Raw genomic sequence first — 13,201 nt, forward strand, 5'->3', positions numbered from 1 at the left:
CTCGGAATAGTTCAAACAATGCACCCAAACAGATTCTCTCAGTAGTCACTTTGGGGATTGTTTGAAATCTAGTCTTTTACATTCTGAGACAGTACTATATGGACCTGGAGAGTCAGCAACCCAAGACTTGTGTTTGTTTAGTTAGCTACGTTTGGCTTAGCGTTTCACATCACAGTGTAAATAAAAAGCTGTGGCAAGACCCCTGTTAGCAGAGTCATTGAAGCATGCTTACAGTACCTCACCTCAAAGCAACTGAAAGTCAGTGAAGTGACAAGGTACATCAAGTAAATGACAAATGCACATTTAAGTGATAATGTGGTAGAGGAGCTAGCTAACAACACAGCTAACACAATCACTTCAAACTGAAGCTGGAAAGACTGCAAACTAGCTGCACTTCAGTTTGTTTGATATTTTTTCAATTGGCATTTCTTTGTATATATCCATACAAATGATGCTAGCTGATTCATGATTTCGACTGTCTGAGAAACATTGCCTGTCTGTCTCGTCCCGACTCCCGACACGTTCATTACTATGGTACAGCTGGAGATCGAATTTGAATATTGAAACAATGTTGCACATTTTGGAGAGACAGACAGCAAGGTTTATACAAAATGTCAGTCTAAAATAAATGTGAGCTCTAGATGCTTTTATGGTGGAGATCAAGTTTATAAATTGCTTGGCTGGGTTGACGAGACAGTGGATTGGGCTGATGAGACAGTGGATTGGGCTGATGAGACAGTGCATTGTGCTGATGAGACATTGGATTGTGCTGATGAGACAGTGGATTGGGCTGATGAGACAGTGGATTGGGCTGACAAGACAGTGGATTGGGCTGATGAGACAGTGGATTGGGCTGACGAGACAGTGGATTGGGATGATGAGACAGTGGATTGGGCTGACGAGACAGTGGATTGGGCTGACGAGACAGTGGATTGGGCTGATGAGACAGTGGATTGGGCTGACGAGACAGTGGATTGTGCAGTCAGATGGAACAGAGTAAATAGGCATTTTAACGTCATAGATTTAGCCAGTGTTAACTTGTGGAATGGACATCGGCTGGAATGCGGTTTTAACCAATCAGCATTCAGGATTTGACCCACCCGTTGTATAAAATGTAAATAATCGTCTTACCACTTTTGTCCCCCGGCAACGTGCTGCTGCACAGTGTATCCAAACTGGGCCTGCTTGGGGCCCTTGATGATCCTGTGGTTCTTGGTGTGGATGTTGAAACCATCATGGAGCCCTGGAAACAGACACAGCAAGGCAAACACATGCCATTAATAGCATGCTTGGACAGCACGTTATATTTATTTGGCTACGACAGACACTTCCCAAAAAACGCTTGTGTTTTGCCTGTGACCTGAAGTGCAACAGAAAGATTTCATGCTGGTTAGAACATTAACACCAGCCAAGTAACACAAACTCGAAGCGATAGATTGGAGTTTCATCAGAAACAGGACATGTGTGGGTTTGAGACTTTCACCCAGCGGTACCAAGAGCATCACAGCTGTTATTAGCCGGAAGGCGGCCATTTTGATGCTGACTTTGTAGCCAGCCACCTTGTGCGAGAAGGATACAGATAGCATGCCAGAGAGGGTGTTTGTCTTGTCTCGATATTCAAATCAAATCAACTTGTATTGGTCACATACACATGTTTAGCAAATGTTATTGCGGGTGTGGCAAAATGCTTGTGTTTCTAGCTCCAGTGCAGTAATATCTTATGAGTACTATCTAACAATTTCACAACAATACACACAAAATCTAAAGTAAAGGAATCGAATTTATCTTACCTCATTTGCACTCACTGTATATAGACTTTTTGTTTTCTTTTGTTCTACTGTATTATTGACTGTATGTTTTGTTTATTCCATGTGTAACTCTGTGTTGTTGTATGTGTCGATTGCTATGCTTTATCTTGACCAGGTCGCAGTTGCAAATGAGAACTTGTTCTCAACTAGCCTACCTGGTTAAATAAAGGTGTTCTCAACTAGCCTACCTGGTTAAATAAAGGTGTTCTCAACTAGCCTACCTGGTTAAATAAAGGTGAAATAAAATAAAATAAATAAAAAATAAAAAATAAATATAAATATTTGGACTTGCAATGTTGGAGCAGCATAGACTAAAATACAGTAGAATAGAATACATTATATACAAATGAGATGAGTAATGCAAAATATGTAAATATTATTAAAGTGACTAGTGTTCCATTATTAAAGTGGCCAGTGATTTCAAGTCTATGTATATAGGCAGCAGCCTCTAAGGTGCTATTGAAAACAGGCTACCGCTAATGCGTCTGATCCAAGAAAACTATAGTATTTTCCCTTGGAATATCTCTAGGCTATGACACCTGGACTCCAGTACCTTAAGTATCTCGTAAGGAAACAAACATAGCCATGGAGGTCTCATGATGTCATCTCAGAATGATAATTGTTTCCATTCCCCTCATGCCTGTGAAGAGCCCTGGCCTTACCCCTCTCTCCCTGATCTCCTAGCTCACTGTAAACAGAGCCTTGTCCCAAAAGGCAAGCAGATCTTTTACACTGTAGGGGCTGTAGGTAAACAGTAGAGCTGTCTGTCACTGAGTTTGATTGACATTGCTCAGTCTGCGTGAGGGTGGGTGGAAGGGGTGGATGGATGGCTGAAGGTTTTGTAAGCGGTAGTAGTCATATTGAAAGGGGTGGATGGATGGCTGAAGGTTTTGTAAGCGGTAGTAATCATATTGAAAGGGGTGGATGGATGGCTGAAGGTTTGTGTGAGGATAAGCAGTAGTAGTCATATTGAAAGGGGTGGATGGAGGGATGGCTGAAGGTTTTGTAAGCGGTAGTAGTCATATTGAAAGGGGTGGATGGATGGCTGAAGGTTTGTGTGAGGATAAGCAGTAGTAGTCATATTGAAAGGGGTGGATGGATGGCTGAAGGTTTTGTAAGCGGTAGTAGTCATATTGAAAGGGGTGGATGGATGGCTGAAGGTTTTGTAAGCGATAGTAGTCATATTGAAAGGGGTGGATGGATGGCTGAAGGTTTGTGTGAGGAGAAGCGGTAGTAGTCATATTGAAAGGGGTGGATGGATGGCTGAAGGTTTGTGTGAGGATAAGCGTTAGTAGTCATATTAAAAGGGGTGGATGGATGGCTGAAGGTTTGTGTGAGGAGGAGAGGTAGTAGTCATATTGAAAGGGGTGGATGGATGGCTGAAGGTTTGTGTGAGGAGAAGCGGTAGTAGTCATATTGAAAGGGGTGGATGGATGGCTGAAGGTTTGTGTGAGGATAAGCGTTAGTAGTCATATTAAAAGGGGTGGATGGATGGCTGAAGGTTTGTGTGAGGAGGAGAGGTAGTAGTCATATTGAAAGGGGTGGATGGATGGCTGAAGGTTTGTGTGAGGAGAAGCGGTAGTAGTCATATTGAAAGGGGTGGATGGATGGCTGAAGGTTTTGTAAGCAGTAGTAGTCATATTGAAAGGGGTGGATGGATGGCTGAAGGTTTTGTAAGCGTTAGTAGTCATATTGAAAGGGGTGGATGGATGGTTGAAGGTTTGTGGGAGGAGAAGCGGTAGTAGTCATATTGAAAGGGGTGGATGGATGGCTGAAGGTTTTGTAAGCGGTAGTAGTCATATTGAAAGGGGTGGATGGATGGCTGAAGGTTTGTGTGAGGAGAAGCGGTATTAGTCATATTGAATGGGGTGGATGGATGGCTGAAGGTTTTGTAAGCGGTAGTAGTCATATTGAAAGGGGTGGATGGATGGCTGAAGGTTTTGTAAGCAGTAGTAGTCATATTGAAAGGGGTGGATGGATGGCTGAAGGTTTTGTAAGCGTTAGTAGTCATATTGAAAGGGGTGGATGGATGGCTGAAGGTTTGTGTGAGGAGAAGCGGTAGTAGTCATATTGAAAGGGGTGGATGGATGGCTGAAGGTTTTGTAAGCGGTAGTAGTCATATTGAAAGGGGTGGATGGATGGCTGAAGGTTTGTGTGAGGAGAAGCGGTATTAGTCATATTGAATGGGGTGGATGGATGGCTGAAGGTTTGTGTGAGGATAAGCGTTAGTAGTCATATTGAAAGGGGTGGATGGATGGCTGAAGGTTTGTGTGAGGAGGAGAGGTAGTAGTCATATTGAAAGGGGTGGATGGATGGCTGAAGGTTTGTGTGAGGAGAAGCGGTAGTAGTCATATTGAAAGGGGTGGATGGATGGCTGAAGGTTTTGTAAGCGGTAGTAATCATATTGAAAGGGGTGGATGGATGGCTGAAGGTTTGTGTGAGGATAAGCAGTAGTAGTCATATTGAAAGGGGTGGATGGAGGGATGGCTGAAGGTTTTGTAAGCGGTAGTAGTCATATTGAAAGGGGTGGATGGATGGCTGAAGGTTTGTGTGAGGATAAGCGGTAGTAGTCATATTGAAAGGGGTGGATGGATGGCTGAAGGTTTTGTAAGCGGTAGTAGTCATATTGAAAGGGGTGGATGGATGGCTGAAGGTTTGTGTGAGGAGAAGCGGTAGTAGTCATATTGAAAGGGGTGGATGGATGGCTGAAGGTTTTGTAAGCGATAGTATTCATATTGAAAGGGGTGGATGGATGGCTGAAGGTTTTGTAAGCGGTAGTAGTCATATTGAAAGGGGTGGATGGATGGTTGAAGGTTTGTGGGAGGAGAAGCGGTAGTAGTCATATTGAAAGGGGTGGATGGATGGCTGAAGGTTTTGTAAGCGGTAGTAGTCATATTGAAAGGGGTGGATGGATGGCTGAAGGTTTGTGTGAGGAGAAGCGATATTAGTCATATTGAATGGGGTGGATGGATGGCTGAAGGTTTTGTAAGCGGTAGTAGTCATATTGAAAGGGGTGGATGGATGGCTGAAGGTTTTGTAAGCAGTAGTAGTCATATTGAAAGGGGTGGATGGATGGCTGAAGGTTTTGTAAGCGTTAGTAGTCATATTGAAAGGGGTGGATGGATGGCTGAAGGTTTGTGTGAGGAGAAGCGGTAGTAGTCATATTGAAAGGGGTGGATGGATGGCTGAAGGTTTTGTAAGCGGTAGTAGTCATATTGAAAGGGGTGGATGGATGGCTGAAGGTTTGTGTGAGGAGAAGCGGTATTAGTCATATTGAATGGGGTGGATGGATGGCTGAAGGTTTGTGTGAGGATAAGCGTTAGTAGTCATATTGAAAGGGGTGGATGGATGGCTGAAGGTTTGTGTGAGGAGGAGAGGTAGTAGTCATATTGAAAGGGGTGGATGGATGGCTGAAGGTTTGTGTGAGGAGAAGCGGTAGTAGTCATATTGAAAGGGGTGGATGGATGGCTGAAGGTTTTGTAAGCGGTAGTAGTCATATTGAAAGGGGTGGATGGATGGCTGAAGGTTTTGTAAGCGGTAGTAGTCATATTGAAAGGGGTGGATGGATGGCTGAAGGTTTGTGTGAGGAGAAGCGGTAGTAGTCATATTGAAAGGGGTGGATGGATGGCTGAAGGTTTTGTAAGCGGTAGTAGTCATATTGAAAGGGGTGGATGGATGGCTGAAGGTTTGTGTGAGGATAAGCGTTAGTAGTCATATTGAATGGGGTGGATGGATGGCTGAAGGTTTGTGTGAGGATAAGCGTTAGTAGTCATATTGAAAGGGGTGGATGGATGGCTGAAGGTTTGTGTGAGGAGAAGCGGTATTAGTCATATTGAAAGGGGTGGATGGATGGCTGAAGGTTTTGTAAGCGGTAGTAGTCATATTGAAAGGGGTGGATGGATGGCTGAAGGTTTGTGTGAGGAGAAGCGGTATTAGTCATATTGAATGGGGTGGATGGATGGCTGAAGGTTTGTGTGAGGATAAGTGTTAGTAGTCATATTGAAAGGGGTGGATGGATGGCTGAAGGTTTGTGTGAGGAGGAGAGGTAGTAGTCATATTGAAAGGGGTGGATGGATGGCTGAAGGTTTGTGTGAGGAGAAGCGGTAGTAGTCATATTGAAAGGGGTGGATGGATGGCTGAAGGTTTTGTAAGCGGTAGTAGTCATATTGAAAGGGGTGGATGGATGGCTGAAGGTTTTGTAAGCGGTAGTAGTCATATTGAAAGGGGTGGATGGATGGCTGAAGGTTTGTGTGAGGAGAAGCGGTAGTAGTCATATTGAAAGGGGTGGATGGATGGCTGAAGGTTTTGTAAGCGGTAGTAGTCATATTGAAAGGGGTGGATGGATGGCTGAAGGTTTGTGTGAGGATAAGCGTTAGTAGTCATATTGAATGGGGTGGATGGATGGCTGAAGGTTTGTGTGAGGATAAGCGTTAATAGTCATATTGAAAGGGGTGGATGGATGGCTGAAGGTTTGTGTGAGGAGAAGCGGTAGTAGTCATATTGAAAGGGGTGGATGGATGGCTGAAGGTTTTGTAAGCGGTAGTAGTCATATTGAAAGGGGTGGATGGATGGCTGAAGGTTTTGTAAGCGGTAGTAGTCATATTGAAAGGGGTGGATGGATGGCTGAAGGTTTGTGTGAGGAGAAGCGGTAGTAGTCATATTGAAAGGGGTGGATGGATGGCTGAAGGTTTTGTAAGCGATAGTATTCATATTGAAAGGGGTGGATGGATGGCTGAAGGTTTTGTAAGCGGTAGTAGTCATATTGAAAGGGGTGGATGGATGGCTGAAGGTTTTGTAAGCGGTAGTAGTCATATTGAAAGGGGTGGATGGATGGCTGAAGGTTTGTGTGAGGAGAAGCGGTAGTAATCATATTGAAAGGGGTGGATGGATGGCTGAAAGTTTTGTAAGCGGTAGTAGTCATATTGAAAGGGGTGGATGGATGGCTGAAGATTTGTGTGAGGATTAGTGGTAGTAGTCATATTGAAGTTGATCATTCATGTTATAGTGCAGAAGACTACTGAAAGAGCTGCTTCCTGTGCTTGGTCCTCCTATGTTGAATATAATAAACGGCTCTCTATCCACCAGATGTGTACCAAACTCACTAAAAGTGGCAGTAATAAAGCCTCTCTTGAAAAAGCCAAACCTTGACCCAGAAAATATAAAAAAACTATCGGCCTATATCGAATCTTCCATTCCTCTCAAAAATGTTTGAAAAAGCTGTTGCGCAGCAACTCATTGCCTTCCTGAAGACAAACAATATATACGAAATACTTCAGTCTGGTATTAGACCCCATCATAACACTGAGACTGCACTTCTGAAGGTGGTAAATTACCTTTTAATGGCATCAGACCGAGTCTCTAACATCTGTCCTCGTGCTCCTAGACCTTACTGCTGCTTTTGATATCATCGATCACCACATTCTTTTGGAGAAATTGGAAACCCAAATTGGTCTACAAGTTCTGGCCTGGTTTAGATCTTATCTGTCGGAAAGATATCAGTTTGTCTCTGTGAATGGTTTGTACTCTGACAAATCAACTGTAAATTTCGGTGTTCCTCAAGGTTCCGTTTTAGGACCACTATTGCTTTCACTGTATATTTTACCTCTTGGGGATGTCATTCGAAAACATAATGTTAACTTTCACTGCTATGCGGATAACACACAGCTGTACATTTCAATGAAACATGGTGAAGCCCCAAAATTGCCCTCGGTAGAAGCCTGTGTTTCAGACATAAGGAAGTGGATGGCTGCAAACTTTCTACTTTTAAACTCGGACAAAACAGAGATGCTTGTTCTAGGTCCCAAGAAACAAAGAGATCTTCTGTTGAATCCGACAATTAATCTTGATGGTTGTACAGTCGTCTCAAATAAAACTGTGAAGGACCTCGGCGCTACTCTGGACTCTGATCTCTCTTTTGAAGAACATATCAAGACTGTTTCAAGGACAGCTTTTTCCATCTACGTAACATTGCAAAAATCAGAAACTTTCTGTCCAAAAATGATGCAGAAAAATTAATCCATGCTTTTGTTAATTCAAGGTTAGACTACTGTAATGCTCTACTTTCCGGCTACCCGGATAAAGCACTAAATAAACTTCAGTTAGTGCTAAATACGGCTGATAGAATCCTGACTAGAACCAAACAATTTGATCATATTACTCCAGTGCTAGCCTCCCTACACTGGCTTCCTGTTAAGGCAAGGGCTGATTTCAAGGTTTTACTGCTAACCTACAAAGCATTACATGGGCTTGCTCCTACCTATCTTTCTGATTTGGTCCTGCCGTACATACCTACACGTACGCTACGGTCACAAGACACAGGCCTCCTAATTGTCCCTATAATTTCTAAGCAAACAGCTGGAGGCAGGGCTTTCTCCTATAGAGCTCCATTTTTATGGAATGGTCTGCCTACCCATGTGAGAGACGCAAACTCGGTCTCAACCTTTAAGTCTTTACTGAAGACTCATCTCTTCAGTGGGTCATATGATTGAGTGTAGTCTGGCCCAGGAGTGTGAAGGTGAATGGAAAGGCTCTGGAGCAACGAACCACCCTTGCTGTCTCTGCCTGGCCGGTTCCCCACTCTCCAATGGGATTCTCTGCCTCTAACCTTATTACAGGGGCTGAGTCACTGGCTTACTGGTGCTCTTTCATGCCATCCCTAGGAGGGGTGCAACACACTTGAGTGGGTTGAGTCACTGACGTGATCTTCCTGTCTGGGTTGCCCCCCCCCCCCCCCCCCCCCCCCCTTGGGTTGTGCTGTGGCGGAGATCTTTGTGGGCTATACTCGGTCTTGTCTCAGGATGGTAAGTTGGTGGTTGAAGATGGTGTGAGGGCTGTGCTTTGGCAAAGTGGGTGGGGTTATATCCTTCCTGTTTGGCCCTGTCCGGGGGTATCATCGGATGGGGCCACAGTGTCTCCTGACCCCTCCTGTCTCAGCCTCCAGTATTTATGCTGCAGTAGTTTATGTGTCGGGGGGCTAGGGTCAGTTTGTTATATCTGGAGTCCTTCTCCTGTCTTATCCGGTGTCCTGTGTGAATTTAAGTATGCTCTCTCTAATTCTCTCATTCTCTCGGAGGACCTGAGCCCTAGGACCATGCCTCAGGACTACCTGGCATGATGACTCCTTGCTGTCCCCAGTCCACCTGGCCGTGCTGCTGCTCCAGTTTCAACTGTTCTGCCTGCGGCTATGTAATCCTGACCTGTTCACCGGACTGCTACCTGTCCCAGATCTGCTATTTTCAACTCTCTAGAGACAGCAGGAGTGGTAGAGATACTCTTAATGACCGGCTATGAAAAGCCAACTGACATTTACTCCTGAGGTGCTGACTTGCTGCACCCTCGACAACTACTGTGATTATCATTATTTAACCATGCTGGTCATTTATGAACATTTAAACATCTTGGCCATGTTCTGTTATAATCTCCACCCGGCACAGCCAGAAGAGGACTGGCCACCCCTCATAGCCTGGTTCCTCTTTAGGTTTCTTCCTAGGTTTTGGCCTTTCTAGGGAGTTTTTCCTAGCCACCGTGCTTCTACACCTGCATTGCTTGCTGTTTTGGGTTTTACACTGGGTTTCTGTACAGATCTTTGAGATATCAGCTGATGTACAAAGGGCTATATAAATAAATGTAATTTGATTTGAAGACTGGATGTTGAAATCATGTAGCAGCTTACATGGATATTTCCATCCTGCTCATTTAAATGGACATACTGTATACAAAGTACATTAAAGGAAAACTCCACAGAAAAATTATATTAACTTCTTTTTTTTAAATACAGAAAAACAGCCGGTGTACAAAATGCATCATACCTGCTGTATTTCTGTATTTTGAGATGTACAGTATGTCTTGAAAAGTTGATTGCTGACATTGTAAAACATGGAACTGTATCAACAATGGGACTAATGAAACAAATACCAAAATAGATGACCTTTTACTAGATGCCAACATTATGTAGCACTGAATGAACACTAAAGTCAGAATAGCACAGATCTACACTGAATAACATTATTTAAGGTTATTGCCATTGTACTTGGCTAAGACAAGACTTTACGACAAGAAGAACAGAAGCATACCTTATTGTCCTATTCTGAGGAAACGTAAATTCATCTATTTGTTTTCTACCAACACCCGAGGCAAACACACTGAGTGCCTTGCTTTTAATGGCATAAAGGCTGGAGATGGCATCTAGAATACTGATGCCAGGCAGCAGCCCTCTGATTGGCAGATCACTCTTCATCAGATGATGACTGACCATTGACTGTAAGATGCTCACATCAGTTTAGGGAATTACCTTCCCAGTCAAATTCGACCCCCTTAATTGTTTTCTGTACGTGAGATCAGATTTAGAAATCAACCACAGGTGATGAGCTGAGAAAGATCAATAATTGCAACCCACATGCCTTCCCAGATGTGTATTTCTGGTAGAAGTTGAGCAGAGCGTTTAAGCACTGTGGTGAAACCCTGATTAGACCATGTGGGAACCAGACAAGACAAATTCATCTCAGAGAACAAAATGGAAAGGACCGCAAACACAACTATGGGGACTGATCAAAAGACAGACCGGATTTGTGATTGTGTAGATTACTTCTCCTCACTTCCTCTGGACACTAAGAGCATTATGGGAAAACGCAATTCCCTTCTGGATTCAATTAAAATGCGTATCAGAGACGATACTTTTTCGGCTTTTCTCGCTGTCACCAAGTTACCCAAAATGGCTTATTAATGAAAACAGCATCATGTGGATTTTTTATTTCCAACGGAGGAAGCAAGCAGCAAGCACATTTTTGTTGAGGAGATGGAAGACATGAGTAGATCTTCTTCTTGACAGAGAGGAGAGAGCAGGATGGAAAACGTAATCTTCGTCAACATAACTTCCTTTCATTCTGGCTCTTCATTCATCTATCTTCTCCTTCAACTCCAGCTGTATACAGTGTCTTCGGTTCACCGGTCTCACACCACTTTGTCTCTATATTATATACAGTGGAAGACAGACGTCTTGGCTACTGTAAGGTCAGGGTTCATGTTGGGATTTACATTTCATTGCAATTTTTCTTGTCTGACGTCAAGGGCTATGAGCCAGCTTGTGATGACAGTGATATAACACTAACGTAGAGCAGGAAATAGAGAGAGAAATGGAGAAGTATCAAGAGAAAGAAAGAGGCAGCTTTAAAAGTCATCACGCTTAATGACATACAGTTAGAGGATTATTACTTGGAAAAAAAGATTTCACAGTCAGAACCCAACCCTGTGAGCAGTCAGAACCCAACCCTGTGAGGAGTCAGAACCCAACCCTGTGAGCGGTCAGAACCCAACCCTGTGAGGAGTCAGAACCCAACCCTGTGAGGAGTCAGAACCCAACCCTGTGAGCGGTCAGAACCCAACCCTGTGAGCGGTCAGAACCCAACCCTGTGAGGAGTCAGAACCCAACCCTGTGAGGAGTCAGAACCCAACCCTGTGAGCGGTCAGAACCCAACCCTGTGAGCGGTCAGAACCCAACCCTGTGAGCGGTCAGAACCCAACCCTGTGAGCGGTCAGAACCCAACCCTGTGAGCGGTCAGAACCCAACCCTGTGAGCGGTCAGAACCCAACCCTGTGAGCGGTCAGAACCCAACCCTGTGAGCGGTCAGAACCCAACCCTGTGAGCAGTCAGAACCCAACCCTGTGAGCGGTCAGAACCCAACCCTGTGAGCAGTCAGAACCCAACCCTGTGAGCGGTCAGAACCCAACCCTGTGAGCAGTCAGAACCCATCCCTGTGAGCGGTCAGATCCCAACCCTGTGAGCAGTCAGAACCCAACCCTGTGAGCAGTCAGAACCCAACCCTGTGAGCAGTCAGAACACAACCCTGTGAGCAGTCAGAACACAACCCTGTGAGCAGTCAGAACCCAACCCTGTGAGCAGTCAGAACCCAACCCTGTGAGCAGTCAGAACACAACCCTGTGAGCAGTCAGAACCCAACCCTGTGAGCAGTCAGAACCCAACCCTGTGAGCAGTCAGAACACAACCCTGTGAGCAGTCAGATCCCAACCCTGTGAGCAGTCAGATCCCAACCCTGTGAGCAGTCAGAACCCAACCCTGTGAGCAGTCAGAACCCAACCCTGTGAGCAGTCAGAACACAACCCTGTGAGCAGTCAGAACCCAACCCTGTGAGCGGTCAGAACCCATCCCTGTGAGCAGTCAGAACCCAACCCTGTGAGCGGTCAGAACCCATCCCTGTGAGCAGTCAGAACCCAACCCTGTAAGCAGTCAGAACCCAACCCTGTGAGCGGTCAGAACCCAACCCTGTTAGCAGTCAGAACCCAACCCCTTGAGTGGTCAGAACCCATCCCTGTGAGCAGTCAGAACCCAACCCTGTGAGCAGTCAGAACCCAACACTGTGAGCAGTCAGAACCCAACCCTGTGAGCAGTCAGAACCCAACCCCTTGAGTGGTCAGAACCCATCCCTGTGAGCATTCAGAACCCAGCACCTTGAGCAGTCAGAACCCAACCCCTTGAGTGGTCAGAACCCAACCCTGTGAGCGGTCAGAACCCAACCCTGTGAGCAGTCAGAACACAACCCCTTGAGTGGTCAGAACCCAACCCTGTGAGCGGTCAGAACCCATCCCTGTGAGCAGTCAGAACCCAGCACCTTGAGCAGTCAGAACCCAGCACCTTGAGCAGTCAGAACCCAACCCAGTGAGCACACAGAACCCATCCCAGTGAGCAGTCAGAACCCATCCCAGTGAGCAGTCAAAACATTACTTAGTAATCAGTCAGAACCCATCCCAGTGAGCAGTCAGAACCCATCCCAGTGAGCAGTCAGTACCCAGCCCAGTGAGCAGTCAGAACCCATCCCAGTGAGCAGTCAGTACCCAGCCCAGTGAGCAGTCAGAACCCATCCCAGTGAGCAGTCAGTACCCAGCCCAGTGAGCAGTCAGTACCCAGCCCAGTGAGCAGTCAGTACCCAGCCCAGTGAGCAGTCAGTACCCAGCCCAGTGAGCAGTCAGTACCCAGCCCAGTGAGCAGTCAGAACCCATCCCAGTGAGCAGTCAGTACCCATCCCAGTGAGAAGTCAGAACCCATCCCAGTGAACAGTCAGTACCCAGCCCAGTGAGCAGTCAGTACCCAGCACAGTGAACAGTCAGTACCCAGCACAGTGAACAGTCAGAACCCAGCCCAGTGAGCAGTCAGTACCCAGCACAGTGAACAGTCAGTACCCAGCACAGTGAACAGTCAGTACCCAGCACAGTGAACAGTCAGAACCCAGCCCAGTGAGTTGAAGAGATGGATTTCATAGAGCACACAAAAACAGACCACAGGACAAGCCCCCCCTTCTCTTACGTCAACACAGTAGGGCCTATTTTGAATACCCTAAACCCCACTCTCAGTCCTCTCTATACAGCTCTACAATCTGTTA

General features: G+C 45.6%; 1 protein-coding gene across 1 annotated transcript in view; it reads right to left on the reverse strand.

Moving 5' to 3' along the window:
• Positions 1-13,201, reverse strand: part of LOC110526751 (integrin alpha-11-like) — an 87,225-nt gene that overhangs the window by 61,126 nt on the left and 12,898 nt on the right. The window contains exon 2 of the mRNA XM_036981392.1: positions 1,132-1,243. Within this exon, the coding sequence (XP_036837287.1) occupies positions 1,132-1,243 (112 nt within the window). The remainder of the gene's footprint in view (positions 1-1,131; positions 1,244-13,201) is intronic.

The sequence above is a fragment of the Oncorhynchus mykiss genome, chromosome 6, assembly GCF_013265735.2.
Source record: "Oncorhynchus mykiss isolate Arlee chromosome 6, USDA_OmykA_1.1, whole genome shotgun sequence".
Taxonomy (NCBI): Eukaryota; Metazoa; Chordata; class Actinopteri; order Salmoniformes; family Salmonidae; genus Oncorhynchus; species Oncorhynchus mykiss.